The following is an 18,120-nucleotide window of genomic DNA, read 5'->3' on the forward strand; positions in this document are numbered from 1 at the left end:
TTCTCAGACTTCCTCCAAACTGCTTGTCTAATGTAGGATTTTATACAGGCTAGTCTGTAATGGGCAACATTAATTTTTTCTTTTTATGAGGTAAGCCTACCAGTTTTGCTCTTTTTGTTTTATATTATACTGTCCCATTACCAAGTCCCAAGCAATAACATCTTTCCTGTTCCCCAGCTGCTGTCCTTACTTCCTATCACACTGTGCTTTTGGGGTAAATTATCTGAAATGAGCATTACCTTTCAAAGAATTGTAGGTTATGCCATAAAATATTTCTAACACAAACATATATCTTAAACATTTATCAGAAATAAATCAACTTTGCTGTTCTTCCCCCAGCTTGTGATGATGAATGTACAGGACTCCTTCTCAGTGACCTGGATCAGCTAAACCAGATGATCATCAGTGTTAACCTGAGTGGTCCACTGCCTGCTCCGTATAAATTGTTGCATGGTTTTGAGAACACGACACAGGAATTAAAGGTAGATATACATAAGCATACAAAGATCATGTATTCACATACAATCATGCTCCAGTATAACTGTACTTGTCTGTCCAAAAATACAGCCATAAGTAGGTTCGGAGAAGAAGAATTTAAGATTTAATTATTTCAAACTTGCTTTAATTAGTAAATAGTTATTACAATTATTTATTTTGGCTTATTTTAATACATAAATCTTGTAGCAATAATTTGTTTGAGTACATGTATGTAAGGAATTATGCTGTAGGCACATAAAAAGTGATGCTTCATACAAATAAAATAGTGTTCATGCTAGTTGTCCAGAAAGCAGATACACATTTTATACGTGTTATGTTGCCTACCATACTTTTGGCTTTCCACTAACATATGTAAAGCTGTCAAGAGTCCTGAGGAAAATACATTGGATGGATGTGACAAAAGGGTCAATGACAAAAGGGAGTTGCATACAGTAACGAAAAGGAAATTTTTCCTGTTTCTTCTCTACAATATTTGGAAGCGCTGAGATACAGATTTTTACTTTCACTCCCCTCTTCCCCCAACAGCATTTGCTTTCACCTCAGCGTGCACCAGAGAGAATTCTTCAGCTAGCACAGGAAAATCTGGATACCTTAGTGACAGAAATGGATGAACTACTGACAAGAGTAAGTCTGTGATCACGTTGGGTTCTATGGGCTTGGTTAAAGCTGTATAATGACAGAAATACCCTGAATATGAATTAAACATGAATGAATAGATGAATTATAAGATGCTTCTCAGTTTCAGTATTTGAAATGGCACCAAGTCCTCTAATAACCTATTTTTGTGGGCCAATACATTGAGATATATTTTCTGTAAAACTTTATAATGTAGGTGAGAGCTCATACAGAGAGAGCACCCAAGAATGAGCTTATTTGGAAAATCTGAGACTAAAGGAAATAGAGGTCTTGATACAGCATTTATTAGCTTTCTCTTAACATCAGCTACAGATAATATTACAAACCCAACAGCAACCAAGCCATATGATTACTACACAGTTGCTCACATGACTGGAGTCCTTCTTTGACTGGCTAAGGCTTTTGGAAACCAGGCCGCCTGATTCCCTTCTTTTTCTTCTGAATGTTAGTATGGTTAGTATGGTTAGTAAGGCTATCTGCTTTCTGCATCAACATCATCATCTCCTCATACTCTGTTTCAAATCTTCTGACTGTCTCAAGATAGTTCTCATTCCGTTTCTCTTGCAAGATGGTCTTTCACAATACAGGTAAACTAGCTTCACTCAGTTACTTATTGCCCAGCCAACTCAAGCCCATTGTAGGAATAGTTTTAGTGTTTGGAGTCGTTTTCCATTTTTAGGTTATCTTCTGTACTGGCTGGTTTCTTCAGGAGCTGTAGAGGAAATGGTAGCCTAGGTTGAAGCACTAATTTTAAGGAAATTTTATAGCAAGCCTGGGAATGTCTCTGGTTTAACAAATAACTTGTTATTAAGAGTCAGTGAATGAAGTAATTGAAATGAGAACAATATTTAAAGGGAGAATTCAAATCTTGAAGAAGGTGTGTGTGTTTATTGTGCATTCTATATTTCATTTATGAAGAAAGTGAGGGTTTTTTGGATTTCAATTGATGTACGATTTACTCTTTTTATTATGAAAGTTTTATTTCAGTATAGACCTTTTTTTGGTCAGAAAGACATTGTCTAAGAAAATAATATAAATTGTGCCACCTAGTGGAGAAAAAGTAGGAAAACAGACCAGCCACGATAAAAATACAGCTGTCCCAAAGGCATTAATATAACAGATTACCAAAACTCATGTTCATGACTAGGTGCTTCCCTGCACTGAAATAATGAAACAAGCAAAACAACGATTGCTGTAGGGATGATACATACACCTGAGAGAATTTACCTTCCCCCCCCTATAGTTTTAGCATCCTGTCTTAAAATTGTTCATGCCTTGCAGAACCAAAATTCTCAAAGAAATTGGTTTGTTTGTGTGCATTATATTCAATTTTGAAGAATTCCATGAAACCTTGAGTGGATAAGAAAGCGTCTGTATTGTATGTACATATGCACGCTCATATGTGTATGTATGTATATATACCTCCACACACATGCATACCTTCATGTGTATGTATGTAAGCGTAAAGAAAGATTGCGAAGTCTAGGCAGGTTTTTAACTCATGAGAGCCCTACAAGCAGGGAAAATTATATGTCTTGTATTAAGATTTTTCAATCTTAAACTAATAATTTTTTCCTTTGCAAAGTTGTTCTTTTTAATATCCTTTTCCAATTACCACTTACACCTGCCCAATACAACCAAAATTAAATAAATTTCAATCCTTCATGCAGATTACCTAAAATATGTTGCAAATTTTGAATTTCTGTGGACTAGTCTTGAAAGGGAAAACATTGAGAATGTGATCTTAGGGAGTTTAGTGTGGTAGACAGATTAACACCACTTCCATTTCTGCAGTTTTCCCTTGTTGCAGCGAGTAAGTTGGCTTAGGATTTCCATTTTTTCTTATGGAGAATAGTTAATTGGATTGGACATTGGTTTTTATTTTGAGGACTATCAAATGGTGCTAAGTCCTACCCTTCTCTTTCTATATTTGTAAATAAGATCAATGTACCAAAAAGAAGAGTGGTTCCTGATGTAGCACATTGAAGTCTCATTTTTATATGAAGATTCAGCTGAATACCACATAACAGCTAGTAGTTCCTGCACATGGTATGACTATAACTAGCAAACTTTCTGCACAAATCTAATTTGCAGGCTCACTAGACTTTTCCAAGTGAAACCAGTAGTGATAAGGATAAAGGTTGATGAAGATTAGTGATGACACTTTTTTCCATGAAGAAAAATTTCTACACATTTTAAGACAAAATGTAGAAGACAACAGTATTTTCTTACTACAAAACTTTTCAACCAGTCATCTCTTCCATTGGTGCAGCTCTCCTTTTTCTTTTATTTTTCCCCATCGTATTCTTTGTTTCATTCACTGCCAAATTATACTACACATTCTCTACAAGAAGATCCTCTTCTCTTGCTCTTGCGCTGATTACATTCTTACATACTTGCATATTCATTTCTACATCTACCACCTGAGGTAGACTTCAGACTGCTCACATCCTATCAGTTCACTACTTTAGTCAAATACACCTTCTCCCTTCTAATGGGGTACATTCAGAGACTTCAGGAAAGTCAGGGATCAGAATCACTTCCTTTTAATTGAAATACTTCTTTTGACTATGTAAACTTCATTTCTCCCATACCAATGAATTTCTTGAGCTCATAAATTTGTGGAAGTAGCTGGCAATAGTTTGAAGCATTTGGAAGGTGATCCAAGACCTACTATCTATACAGTGAGGTCTGAGTTTGCCCTCCTTCTGTGGTCTGCAGCTCTGTGGTTTCAACTAGTTGTTTTACCAGATTTCCATGCTGGAGATCTCCTTTATGCCAGCAGGTCTCACTCATGTCCATACTTCTCAAAAATTCATTCCAAACCTTTGCTCTGGACTCAGTCTGCCTGACTTTTATTCCTCCCCCAGAAAAAGATTGTTGTGCCTCTTTAAACTGAAACTGTTAGCAGTAGCTGAAGTCTGACTTTATGGAAATAATGAACTGTAGTAAACTGAATATGTAGCAAATGAGTAGGACTTTATTAACAAATGGAAACATTTAACTATCCATAGAATGGCTAGGTACAATGTGAAAGATACTTGCCATTTAATTTGGTTTATGGAGTTAATGCTAGACCAGAAAATGAAGTGAAAGGTTATTTTTCAGCAAAGCAAATTATGGCAAAATACAGAAAGCAGACAGTAGGATTGGATGGGATTTAAGTACTAAAGAGAACTGTCACAGAGAGAAAATGGAAATGGTTTGATGGCGGATTAATGTGTATGAAAATTTAGTGCCTGCCATTCAGTCATAAATATTGAAAGCTTAAAGTGGCCAATTGGAATTAATATGGAAAAAGTAATCAAAAATGAGAAAAGTCTATGTAAGTTATAGAACACCATTTGTAGTAAAGGACTTAGAAATATTGTAGAATATAATAAAAGTGAATGGGAATATTCTAAGAAAATATAAGACAAAGAATAAAAGGCTCATTGTGGAGGATAGGACAATAAATAATAAGGTAGTTCTCAATTACATGAAGAATGAAATGACATCAGAGATGCCAAGCTGGATTAGAGCAGTGGTCCATCAAGACCATTCCGTATTTTTGCCTTTTTCCTATCCCAATTGCCTTTTACAACTAAGTATGACAATATTTCAGCTCTGTATCCAGACAGGTAAAGGAGTTTTGTAAATCTTAGCAGAAGTAACCAATAACATGATTAAAGCTGTATAAATATGAAAAGCCTTGTTTTTCAACTGATACAAGGATAAAAATACAACCATCTCCCCCCAGGCTAATATAGGTTGCTAGTTCTTCCTCTGTCATTCTATTTACCTCAAGCATTTTCATATAAATTATTCGCACGGTAACCACTCTGAAGTAGACCAAAATTGTAAGTGGTATGATAATGCCAGGGATTTCGTTTCAGGAACCCAGCTGTCCTGATGTATCTTGAGGGCTTCCATGTAGAAGCTAATCAGGCAATGTGTTAAATGTGACACTATCTCTCTTTGACTATTAATGAAATAGATTTCTGGTAACAAAAAATGGTCTGTACAGCTCAAGTGAGAGAAGCTCATTTTGAATTATTGACCTCCTAGCCATTTCCCAGAGACTGGAAAGGTCATAATGCTCTGCTTATAGGTATTTCTTTGGAATGCAGTCTGGACAGTCAGAACCCTGGTGGATTGTTGTTGCTCATGCTGGTGGTTTGTTTTGTTGTATTTTTTTTGGTTTGTTTGTTTGTTTGTTTTTTTTCTTTATGATACAGCTTGACAAGCTGTGTTGCTTAAAGTGGCTTCTGCATAATAAAAAATGATTTGGTAAATAGGAATCTTGAGAGCTAAGTAGAAAGTATTAAGATGATTCCTCTCCTCAATATGTTTTCCATTATGCAGCAGATGTCTGTTCATCTTGCTTCATGCTGCTTCTGTGATTCAATAAAATTATAAAGCCTTTAGTTACACAAAGCTAAAATTTTACTGAGCACCCCAATATGTTATAAACAAACCACTTCAAGCGTTAAAGCTGAACAAATCTATTTCACTTTTTTTCCCCCTCTCTTTCTTGGTTTCATTAATGTATAGATTTTAAATTGTTCATGCTTGTTGGCATGGGTTGTCTCTTTGAGACCACCTTAGGAGAAGAAGCAAAGAGGTCATGGTATCTGCTGCACTTTGTCAATCGTAAAATGCACAATTGTGAAATTACAGAAAGTATCCGCTGAAGAGTCTATTGAAAGGTTCTGAACAATGTTTCTTAAAGCAAATTCAGTGAATTTCATCCTGTCTCTCTTTGTGTGCTGTTGCATACAACTAGAGTTTCTAAGAACCTAAAATAAAGCCTTCCAATTTCCTTTAGAAGGAAAAGGTAATAAAATTTAATTGTGTATTTGAACAGAACATGTCATTTCTCATGCATCTGATCAATAATTCATTGATTGTCTTTTGCCTGAGGAAAGTTTTGAGCATAAATTCAGCCAGTGCATAGAGCTCTATATATTGCATAGAGCAGCCTTGTCCTGTTTATTAATTATACTTTTCCTGAATTTGGTTCACTAGGCTACCAAGGTGACAGCAGATGGTGAGCAAACGAGGCAGGATGCTGAGAGGACTAATGACAGAGCAAAATCTCTTGGACAGTTCGTGAAAGGCATTCTCCAAGCTGCTGAAGGTACTGGAAAAAGAAAAATGTGCCAATTGTTTCTCAGGAAAACTGAATGATGGTGGGGAAGAGGGCCTGAAACACACTGAGGAAGAGAGTTTGTCCACTGAGAAATGTCACATGATTGAAATGGTGCATTAAGAAACAACAGTTTCTTATAAACACAGACAAGCAGAATATTGAGTATGTTCCTTCAGGATTTTGTCAGTTATTTGGGGAAAAACTATTAGAATAAAGTGAATAACAGGGCTTAGCTTTTGTTTATTTTCAAAGTTAAAAACAAAGGTAAAAAGCTTGATGTAATTAAAAACAAAGGTAAAAAGCTTGATGTAATTTTAGCACAATTCCTCAAAATGACTTCAAAGATACATTGCTATCTGCCATTAATGAACATCTGCTGCCTGGAAATTAATTGTAAGTTACTCCTATCCCCACCTAAGTAGTGGCATAGAGCCAACTCTCTTCCACAAGGTGATTCTCTGCACTTACAAAAAACAGTAAAGACTTATGAGCAAAAGTATTGTAGATGGCTTTGAGAAGTAGAACCTAAATACTGGATGACCTATTAAATTACATAATGGTAGAAAAATATGAAAATGATTGGCAATCACAGTCTTTTTTTTTTTTTTTTTTTGAAAAATACTGATCTGTTCTTTCTTCAAAACTCCCAATACAGTACTAACTTCAGTAGAGATATGCTTCTAGATATCCATTTGGTTGAAAGGGGAAGCTTCCAATTCTAAGTACTATAAAATACATTTTATATTGCCTCTCATGTAACGCATCCCAGTACATGCCCTGTAATTGAATCAACCAGCAGTTTAAGGTATTCCTATAATGTACAACTTTGATATGAAATAAATGTCAGAAAAGTGACATGAAAAAGTAAGCAAGTTTTCAACAAGGTTTTTAAACAAAATACCAGGTTCTTCATATTTCAGTACAGAGCTGAATTTGAGAAGTCGATGATGAATTCAGGATGACAATGGCTAAACTTGTTTTTTTGCTGCACAGAGTTTTTGTCCAGTGTTTATAACCCATACAGAAGTTTCCTGAAGCAGGTTTAGCAATAGGAAGTATAGAGTTAGAAGATGTTGAGGGGTGAAACAAATGTATGCACTTAGAAGCAGACAAAGACTTTAAAATCAATGTGTTTGCCTAGTGGCCAAGTCAATATTTTAAGGATAGATTAAATATAGGATTTGATATAGGATTTGAGCATAAGGACTGAAAGATACCTCCTGGGTTGCTGCATCCACTCCCTGGCTATCATAAACTTTCTAATATGCATCTTCAAGTAGTTCCCACATATTCACCCTCTGAACAGAAGACAGTTTCAGAACTCTTTTGATAACTACAAACCTTCTAAAAACCTTCTATCTAAAAATATTCATGTTTAGTTTATCATCATGTGTTCTTCTGCCTTATTCTTTGGTGCAAATAGTTTTTTCTCTTCCTAGTGCTTCTCCTCCTTCCTCCACCCGCAACTATATTCATCGACAGGAATTGTATTCTCCTGGTCTATTTTTTTTATCCTTGTTTTCAAAGAGTCTTAAGTCTTTTCTCATACAGCAGTTCTCCCACATTTCCTGCTCACCTTCGCAGAATATCTCAGTTCAAAATTAGGTTCATCTTTCCTTAGCACGGGTAATCAGCATTGAAATGAGGTTCCTACAGTGTTTTTCACTTTAATGGCAGTGAGACCTGCCTATTTCAGCTAACACTCCAGGATAGTGTTTCCTTTTTTATGACAGCTGGGTGCCATTAGAGACTCATAACAGTGTTTTTCTCATTCATACCTTCTATCCAGCTGGCAGAGCCGTAGTTTACAGTTGAAATTGAATTGAGAAGAGGAGGTTCAGGGGCGACCTTATCGCTCTCTACAGTTACCTTAAAGGAGGCTGTAGTGAGGTGGGGATTGGTCTGTTCTCCCACGTGCCTGGTGACAGGACGAGGGGGAATGGGTGAAAGTTGCGACAGGGGAGTTTTAGGTTGGATGTTAGGAAGTACTTCTTTACCGAAAGGGTTATTAAGCATTGGAACGGGCTGCCCAGGGAGGTGGTGGAGTCACCATCCCTGGAGGTCTTTAAAAGACGTTTAGATGTAGAGATTAGCGATATGGTTTAGTGGAGTGCTTAGTGTTAGGTCGGAGGTTGGACTCGATGATCTTGAGGTTCTTCCAACCTAGAAATCTGTGTCTGTGTCTGTGTGTCTGAAATTTCTGTTATTTATTTACTTTTTTACTTTCTTCCTTTTTTTTTTTTTTTGGTTGGGGGGTGGGGGGGGAGAGGATTATTACTGAAAATATTCAACTGGATTTGCTATTAAACCATCTATTCTGACATGTGCTACCTTTTGGTGGAGGGAGAAGCAAAGTCAACATTAATTTATTCCACGTCCTCTTTCCAATTGCTTCCAAAACAAGTTCTCAGGCATTTGTGGAGTTGCCCTTTCTTCAAAACAGGCACTACACTTGCTGGCCTTGGTCGAGCATACCATTACTGATTTTGCAATGTCACGCGCCAGATCTTTCATGTTTCTAGAATGGCAGTTCTCAGGCCATTCCAGCCTGAGTTGTTTTAAATGTTCTTCCTCTGGTAGTGATAATTTCTGTATCTTTACTGCCATCCTCAGTATTCTTCCTGTTCAAGATCATCATTCTTCAAAAACTGAGGATAAACTTTTGCTTTATTTTGGAGCCATTTCTAGATTATTTTAAAATTATTTTACAACTTGTTTATGAGATGAGGAGGATGGAGGGGAAGGATAAAGCTCTGTATAAATTTTCCTGAAACTAATAAAAGCTGAAATAACATGTCCATTTTCTCTTTTGAGGTAAATATTCAGGGAAGCTAAATTACTCTTTATTTATTCCAGATTTTAAAAAGTGAATATATGTCTATTCCTGGTCAGAGGTAACTCAGTAATGATATGTATCATAATGCATTACAAGCAAGCCATGATCCTTTTAACTGAACTATAGTCTTGTTTCAGTCCTCACTACCCCATACATAACCACTCTTAAAGATTCAAGTCCCAGTTCTCACCAGCAAACTGAAAACATTTAATTAAAGTTTTCTTCTTCATCATTTGCTCTAAACCTACACAATGTGTGGATGAAATAGTCATTTATTTGATTTTTGGAAGACAGTTTATGATTTCTTCAATTAAGGACTTAAGATATTCAGAAGTACACATGCAACCAGGAACTGTTATTTCAGAGAAATTAGTTACTGGGAAGCCTATTGCCTATGGAAAGGTAGCAGTACTTTTTAAAATTGCAAATGTAACTGATTATCATAAATCACTACTTGCTTCTGAAAGTCTATATTCTAATATCTTACAGTGTGCTATGGTAGAAAGATTTTAGTTGGTCCTTGAATATGATACCATGTGTACAGTTTTATCAGTTATGAATAATTTAGGTATTCTAAACACATATCTTACATTGTATCCTCATGTATTCCAGCCCTCCGACTCTTTTTGTTCATTTCTGTGAATCTGCTTCTAAACACGAGCTCTCTATCTGTGAGTGTCTTTCATTCCTCTTCTCTCCTTCTCTTTACCAAATTTCCCAATCATTTATTCTTCCTAGGATTGCTAAATCTGAATGCTACAAATGAAATATTTTGAAGTACTTCAAAAGTAATTTAAAATCTAATTTTCACTGCTTGTACTGCTTTCTCTTTATTTCTGTGAGCAATATCCCTATTATTTTCTGCTGTTTCAAAGGTTCAGTGCAAATTCTTTTTTTCAGGGGAAGGAAAAGGGGAGCAATATATTTTATACTGGATATAAAGACTTCTTCATTGTAATTATTGTGCTTAAGAGTGAGCTACAGTAAAGGTTTTGATGAGACATACAACATTTTTTCATTTGTTACTGATCATAGGATTAACCATCCTTTATATTTCACAGCAGGAATAACCAGTGCAAATTGCATTTGACTTGCTGATAGAGTTGACATGCAGATACTTAAAGGTTCTCTATTCTTTTTGCTTCCTAACCCACTACATATATATTTTTTGCCCCCTTGCAGCTGTAAGTGAAGATGCTATAAGACTGAATGAGACACTCAGAACCCCAGACAAGACCTTGGAGAAGAGTCTCCCAGAACTGCAGAGAGAGGCCGAAAGAATGGTCACAGAACTGAGAAGTAGAAACCTACATTTGCAAGAAAGAATAGCTCAAGATGAGTTAAAGTGAGTAGAGAAAGTCTTCAGCCTCCTGGTGATAATATCTGACTCTTACAATTGTCATCCATTCCAACCAGGTTTTCAAGCTGGGTCTTACAGATATGTGAAGAAAAACAGTCTAATATTTCACATCTATTAGTTTAGCATTAGCATTTTTGGAAATGCTTACATGCCTGGAAACCAGTCCCTAGGAAATTACTTCTCTGCTCCACAGGTACCAGTAATGTTTCTAATCAAATTCTAAGCAATTTTTCTCAGTTTGTATTTAGCTTCTACTTCAGACCTGGTAAAGGATTTTAGTACCAAGACACTTGTCTGGAAGTTTGTTATTTTTTCTGGAAAAAAATAATAATAATTGTTCTAATAAAAATATAGTCTGTTTGCAAAGTTTGTCCAGTACCATAGACATTCAGAAGGATGTATTGTACCATACACAGAACAGTATAGATCGGGATATTCCAGCTTCGTGACAAGGTTCAGAAGCCCAGCATTTGGTTATTTAGGTATCTTTAAATATAAAAAATATATATGTTTATATAATTATTGCCAGCTCTTTATAAAGCACTTTGCAAAATGCTGAAAACTTATCTAATCTAGAAAAATACTTGGCTTGAAGTTAAAATTCTGGTAGTCTGTTCTGCATCAGTTAGACCAGGTATATTCGTAGAGCTAGGCATTGCTTAGCAGGCCATCCAAATGAATGTGGTCCACTGAAGTTGTGAAGAGTGTCTCAGAAAACTGGGATAAAAATGTCCAGGATTGAAAACGTTAATTATCAGGTACATATATGTTGTAGGGGAGTCATAAATAGAATACAATTTTAGTTAAGTATTCCAATCTGTATAAAATCAGATTTTCACTGCCAATCTTACACTTTGTAAAATGGATCTTTTTCTGAAAATCCTACCAGTACAGTATTTGTGCCACACTTCCGATAGTTCCACTTTCTGTTCTCTTGAGAAGGGATAAACTAAAAATGTGTTCTTCACCAATGTTTTATCACTTTTACTTCTGCTTCCGCTGAGCCTCTTATATTCCTTCTCTACAGAAATAAATTAGGAACAAGTAGGGCTGAGAAAAATTTAGCCAAAACTTTGAAAGTGATGCCTGCAATTTTAAGGCAGGATGGGGGGGAACCCTTTCAAGTAAGGCAGTTTTAGTCCTAGAATGCTACAACCAACATGAAACTGTCAGGCTAGCTTAAAATCAGTCCAATAGCTAGAGAAGGAAATGCAGTGAGGTTTTTTGAGAGCGAGACATTCTCTCCCTCTAACCATTCTTCCTGAAGTACACAAAGTGAGTATTTTCATTTCCTGATAAAGGAATACATTTTATACTAAGAAATACATGAATATACTTACTGACTTAAAGTTGCATGGCAGTATCATAGGGATAGGATTACCTCTTTATAGGCAGTTGTTGAGATCCAAGGAATTTTGATAGTGAACTTTCAGGGCAAGTAGGAAAGATCACTAGATAATGTTTTCTGAAACCCTTTTAAAAAGTACTGCCTCATAAAGAAAAATGACTTAATACTGCTTAAATAATGTAGTAAGATAGGATGTGTTCTTTAAGGAAAAGAATTATAAAGAAATGTAATCATTCTTAAAAATGTGTGTGCAGGTGTGTACATGCATGCCTGTGTGTCGACATTCACATGTACTGTTTGCAGACTCAACTAATTATTTTATTTATTTATTTATTTCTACAAGTCTCTTGATTACTCTGAAGTGGTTAATCGTCTTTACTCTTTGTTGAGATGTAAGTTGGCAGTGATTGTATTCTGCTAATTTTCAGGATTTGGTCCATGTTAAATAAGGAAACAAATGAAGTAAAGGGTTCTTGCTTTCAGAGATGGCAAAACTCCTCTTCTGTCTCCAGCTTTTTCCCTCATTTGTTTTCTTTCAAGCTTTCCAAATCAAGTCTGTAAGCTGATTGCGTTATGAATAAGTAATTAGTAAATGCATATTAGTAAATAATTTCTTTGTAAAAAGAGCATGTTAAAAATACACCAGTTTCTGTCCTAACCCCCTTATTTTCCGTATTTCTGAAATAAATATTTCAATAGCTTATAATATTCCTACACATCTTCTCAGACAAAACTGAGTTGCTATGGAGGGATTCTACCATTGTATTTAATGTGCTATATAGTGTTTTTTTTGGTGTGTATGATTTCATCTTCCCTGAATTTGTCTGATGGCTTTTGAGCTACTGTAAACTTCTATTATCCACAGTTTCCTGTAACAATGAGTTGCATAACTCAACCACATACTGCTTTTAAGAGCTGCCTCCTGTATTTTGACCTTTTTTCCAGATATTTTCAATTTTGTGTCTGGAGAGTCCTTGGACAGTTGACTGCATTATCCATGCTACTCATGATTTTATAGTCCTCTATCATAGGCCATTTCTTCTCTGGATAGAACAATTCTAACACATTTAGTTTCTCTTATATATACTTTTTTTTTTGTTGTTTTCTAATATTTCTTGTGTTCCCTTGTACTGATTATTTAAAGGATCCAGACTGTACAGCATTCTAGATGTTAGGCCGGACTTGTGATTATTTCTTCTAACACTTCAAAGTTTGGTTCTTTTTCTAGGAAGGTATCAAGTGAAAGTAGCATAGATTGAATGTAAAAAAGAGTATTTCAGGAAATTGGTACAGTCCCATCAAACAGAAATTCTAGTACACAAAACAAGGAAATGCATGGAGCAGATTCATTGCTTTGAACTTAGAAAGAGCAGAGGGAAAAATGCACATCAGGTCAATATGGAAGTGCTAACTTATCTAACTCAAAACAACTCATTGGTTAATGGTTAGATAAACAGCTTGGTCTGTGCTATGAGGCAAGGTCATAAAAAGAAAATCCATCTGTCTCGTATTGTTTCTCCAGTACTGCAGTCATAAGGGTGTCAAAATTTGTTAGGTGTTTAATATAGTAGCTACTGATAGAAAGAATAATGGAGAAGGTATGGAAAAAAATCTGAATTCCTTTCTACATCTCTCCTGTGACAGGGTGTCAATATTGGGATTTAATTTTTGATTAAATGTTTTCTTCTTAGATGTTTCAAATTCACAGTGTGATTAATTTTTTTCATCAAATCCAAAGACAGGGCAGATGGAGAAAAAAAAAATCCATCTCATAAAATCCCAGACCTAAGGTAATAATTTGGCTTTCCTTGGCTCCAGTTAAGGTCCTTCATCTAAATTAGGTCCAGTGGCAGGATATCTTTTCCACCTTTTATTTTTTTGTGTTTGTGGTGGTGTTTGTGTGTGTGTATGTATTTATTTGTGTGTTTATTTATAGGATGTTGCTTATCTTAATCTGTAATAAATAGAAATGTGATAGATTTCTTATATAGGTATTAGCTATCCTACAAATTCCTATATACTTAGGATTTAAGTATATTTAAGTGCCTTTAAAAAAGGCACAAAAAAGAACCTTTTTTTTTTTTTGCTGTCTGTCATATCATTGCATTAGCAGTGGTGTTGCATTATGCGAAATTGATTCAATGACATGATATCATGAAGCAGAGAAGTGTCACGGGATGAAGACTCCAGTACTCCTGTCCTTTAAAACTGGATGCAGCAACTCTCTGGTGATTAAGAAATCTTGTTTCCCTTGCCAAAAACAAGCACTTGTGAACTTTCTATTTCTATGCTGCCAAAGTCCATTAAAAATATCCGAGAATTTATTTTAGGTAAGCAAAATATTTTGGCTACGGAAAGTCATAAATCCAAGGATCCTGGGCGTTGTTCATGTCATAGGAAGGTATTTATGATTTTTGACCACAGAACAGTTTGTCTGCTCCAAGACAGCTTGAAATCAGGCATATCTATTTTCTCTCCCCTCTGTTCAAGGTGCTACAACACTTTGTGTCACGTGCTGTATTAATGTGTACGAAAAATCTTTTTGACAAGTTGAAATGTTTCAGAAAAACTTGCTTTACTATCAAATGTCAAGAATGTCAGCTTACCAAAAAAAAATAAAAAAAAAATACCTAAGTGGGATTTTAAAAGCTCTTTAAGAAAAGACCTAAGTGTAATCATTGTTCTGTTTTATTAAGCATTTGTTCTCTTGAAAGTTACTTTGCTATTTAATTTAAAGTCCATTTCATTTGCATGATATTAAGAATATTCTCATGGGTGTAGAGAATATGATCTCAATTACCTTCATGGGTGGTGATGTATTGCAGGAATGCAGAAGATCTTTTGAATAAAGTGAAGAAATTATTTGGAGAACCCAGTGAGAAAAACGAAGATCTCAAAAATGAAGTCCAGGACAAGCTAGCAAACTACCACACCAAAGTTGATGATGCACGAGATCTGCTAAGAGAAGCTATGAGTAAAATTAGAGAGGCTAATCATTTATCTGCAGTCAACCAAAAAAACATGACCATGGTAGAGGTGAGTGCTGACAAGTTGTATCCTTGATTAACTTAAAAAGTTTGAAACTTTGCACGAACACCTTGTAACTATTAAATCTTGAAACAAAAAATAAAAGCAAAACAAAAATATTATTCAAATAGAACTAAATCTGAGATAATTAAAAGCAAATGTTTTCCTCAGAATGAGAACATGCATTGGCTTTTAAAAGGAGAATTACTTCACAGCTTTCTTTACCAAAGTACTACTGACTGCTTTTAAACATTAAGTGGAGGGTGCCATTGGATTCATTATTCTGGGGGAGGTTAAATTCATCCCGGTATCAGTAGTTATGCAAAATTCAAATCCTGTGCTCAAGATTTAAATAAAGTTCAGTTAAAATCTTTGTCATGTATTTGCTCCTGGAAAGCTTGCACTTTGATCTCTCTCTCCAACCCCTGGGAAGAAGACCAAAGGGGATATGTGGATATTACAGAGTAATAAATCAAACTCTATCCTCTGTAGTTAGTAGTTGTTATTAATGATCTCCCTCATAGCAGAGGGGTCTGCTTTTGATTTAATTTAAAGTGCATAGACTCGAAGAGCACATTATACTGTACATTAACAAGCATTTAACCAAGATATAAAGAGTAGAGACAACTTAATGAAGATAAATGTTTCTACCCTGTTTATATCTTGATGAGTTTTCACTTCATGTACGATGATGAGGTTAGAGTTCCAAGACCTCAGTCTTAGCAGAAATTTGTGGGCTTGACTGAATTAAGGGAATACAGTGCTGTAAGGAAGTTAGGTGATCTCTGTTCTCTGCATTTCCTTCCCAAAGGTGGATGGAGAAATGTTGGAGAAATTACCTGCTATCTCAGTTTTTTAAATATTTTTTCCATCACAGTATGAAAGTGCCTGAAGGCATCCTCTCCAGTGGTCTTGCCCACTTGAGCAGGTTTTGATTTTGAGCAGGTTTATTGCTTTATTTTAACCCCTGTTTTGACCAAGAGGCCATCAGAGCACCATGACTAGAATGCCATGGTCTCCTATCGGACTAATCTGTAATACTAAATGAATCTCGTACAGGAAATCACCAGTTACTTATTTGACATCCATTCTTTTTACACAATATGCAGTATTTTTACCAGATGGAAAATCAAGAATCCTTAGGTTGTTCTGAACCATTGTCTTTTCTTTTACATTCATTAATTAGTGAAATGCCAGTGGATGTGGATTTCAAAGCTGCAAAATATTTTAATAAATTTTGCCTTCGTGGCCAGCGTAGGTAATTGTCAAAATGAGAAACTTGCCCATCTGGGTAAGGATTAGGATTTCTAACTTCCTTCTGATTCGTTTTGCCATAATACTACAGTCAATTGCCTATGAAAACCTACCATGTGAGAGGAGAGATACAAAGCTGAGGACAGGAGGAGAAAGAAAGATATCTTATTTTAAATATGTTCTATTGCTGTAACTGTCTTTCCTCAGAAAGTTCTGAGAAGTCTGACCTTTGTGGCATGGTGAGAAAATGCAGTCTGTATTGGGATGTCAGTATTTGAACTGGCATCACCTTTCTATTAAACAACTCATATTTTTATTTTTGTGAACACATCTTGTAGAAAAAGAAGCAAGCTGTAGAAGATGGCAGGCAAGATGTTGAAAAGAGTCTGCAGGAAGGGAATGACATCCTTAATGAAGCCAACAACCTTACAAATGAAATCAGCTTAGCTGTAGAGGTGAGTGTTTTATCATCCTTATATGAGAATTAGTACAATAAAGCATCATTATGGAAACAAAATAGCTAATTAAAGTAACACCTGATTTTTCTTTTTATTAATCAATGTTAGAATATTTGAATTGGAAGGAATAATTTTCCTATTGCTGTATGACAGAAAAGCTAAGCTAGTATATAAAAATGATTAAGTTTGAGATTTAAATGATTCATTGGATTGTACAAAGAGTTAGCTCATCATTTTTCATGGACTCTACCTCCTTTTATATATGGTATTGTGATTGTGGTACTGACTTTGTTATTAGAATTGCAGATGCAGCAAACCTGTTCATAGTCTCATGGTGACTCTGTGATCTAGATGTAGATTTATCTGCACAAAAGCTGTGTGTGCATATCAGAAAGAAATTTCAGAAATAATTTGTTGCCTGTGGCAACAATTTTAAGTCTAGATAGATCAGGGAGATGAGAGGATTGCATTCTCATTTTACATAAAATTTTTGAAAATTCTGCCTTAAGAGTTTTATCAATGAGAGTTTGCCACTAAGGCTGGAAAAAAAAAAAAAAAAAAGAAAAAAAAAGAAATATGATTGGTTCTGGAAATATTTCTATCTTGCACTGCAAATTGATACAATGAATGGAAAAAAAGCCATGTGGAGAAATGGGAAGGGAAACATTCTGAGACAACTTACTGGGACAGGAATGGCAGGTCTCCCAGAAGTATAGTTCTTACTCAGGTATTTTAATATTCAAAAGTATATATGGGTCACTCAAAGGGTCATGAAACATGAACTTCTGTCCTTGGTTAGTTATTACTGGGGGTATGACCACAAATTGTTATAACTATGTATGCATCTACATTTAGGAAACAGATCCAAATTAGAGTTATTAAGTATTTAAACTGTGCAGTTTCTTAACTGTGAAATAACAACTCAGGAGAGGCAAGTGGCTGTGGTATATTGTTTTATCTCCCTCTGCTCTCCAGTCCAACCATTCCTGTATTCTTTCCATATTAGTTCCCTGAAGTGTTAATGCATGGGTACGTTATGAGATAATATCTCACAAGGAAAATATGTAAAGGGTTACAGAGTGCTTGCATTCAGCTGCTTAAAGGTCTTTCTTATGTCATTTTATGTCAGTATGTAGAAGGTGTTGCAGATAAGATACAGTCAATGTCCGATCAGCTGAAGGATAAAATAGATGACTTATCACAAGAAATTCATGACAAAATGCTTCCAGAAAAGGTGTTGCAAGCTGAGAACCATGCAGCCCAGCTGAATGAATCATCTGCAGTACTGGATGGGTAAGACAGCCATTCATTGGTAATGATAAAAACATGAAGCAGGTTTGTAAAGCTACTTGACAGAAATTGAAGGGCATTCTTTTCAGACTTTGACATCTGTCATTGAGGATATACAAATATACAATGTTCTATATGAGTATGCAAGTATACAGTTCAGTGAGAAAAGCCAAATTTATGTCTGATAAAAGTCTGGGGTTTAGATATGTCAAAATGAGACAGCAGCTTGAGATAAATCCCCCAAAACCAACAGGTAGGGGACGATTTTCCTTTGTTTGACAT

The 18,120-nt window shown here is 35.5% G+C and overlaps 1 protein-coding gene across 1 annotated transcript in view; it reads left to right on the forward strand.

Annotated features, from left to right (window-relative positions):
• Positions 1-18,120, forward strand: part of LAMA2 (laminin subunit alpha 2) — a 381,555-nt gene that overhangs the window by 285,453 nt on the left and 77,982 nt on the right. The window contains 7 exon segments of the mRNA XM_040551823.1: positions 340-482; positions 1,024-1,122; positions 6,142-6,253; positions 10,284-10,446; positions 14,635-14,845; positions 16,429-16,545; positions 17,678-17,841. Coding sequence (XP_040407757.1) covers positions 340-482; positions 1,024-1,122; positions 6,142-6,253; positions 10,284-10,446; positions 14,635-14,845; positions 16,429-16,545; positions 17,678-17,841 — 1,009 coding nt within the window.

Source organism: Cygnus olor, chromosome 3 (assembly GCF_009769625.2).
Source record: "Cygnus olor isolate bCygOlo1 chromosome 3, bCygOlo1.pri.v2, whole genome shotgun sequence".
NCBI classification, from domain to species: domain Eukaryota; kingdom Metazoa; phylum Chordata; class Aves; order Anseriformes; family Anatidae; genus Cygnus; species Cygnus olor.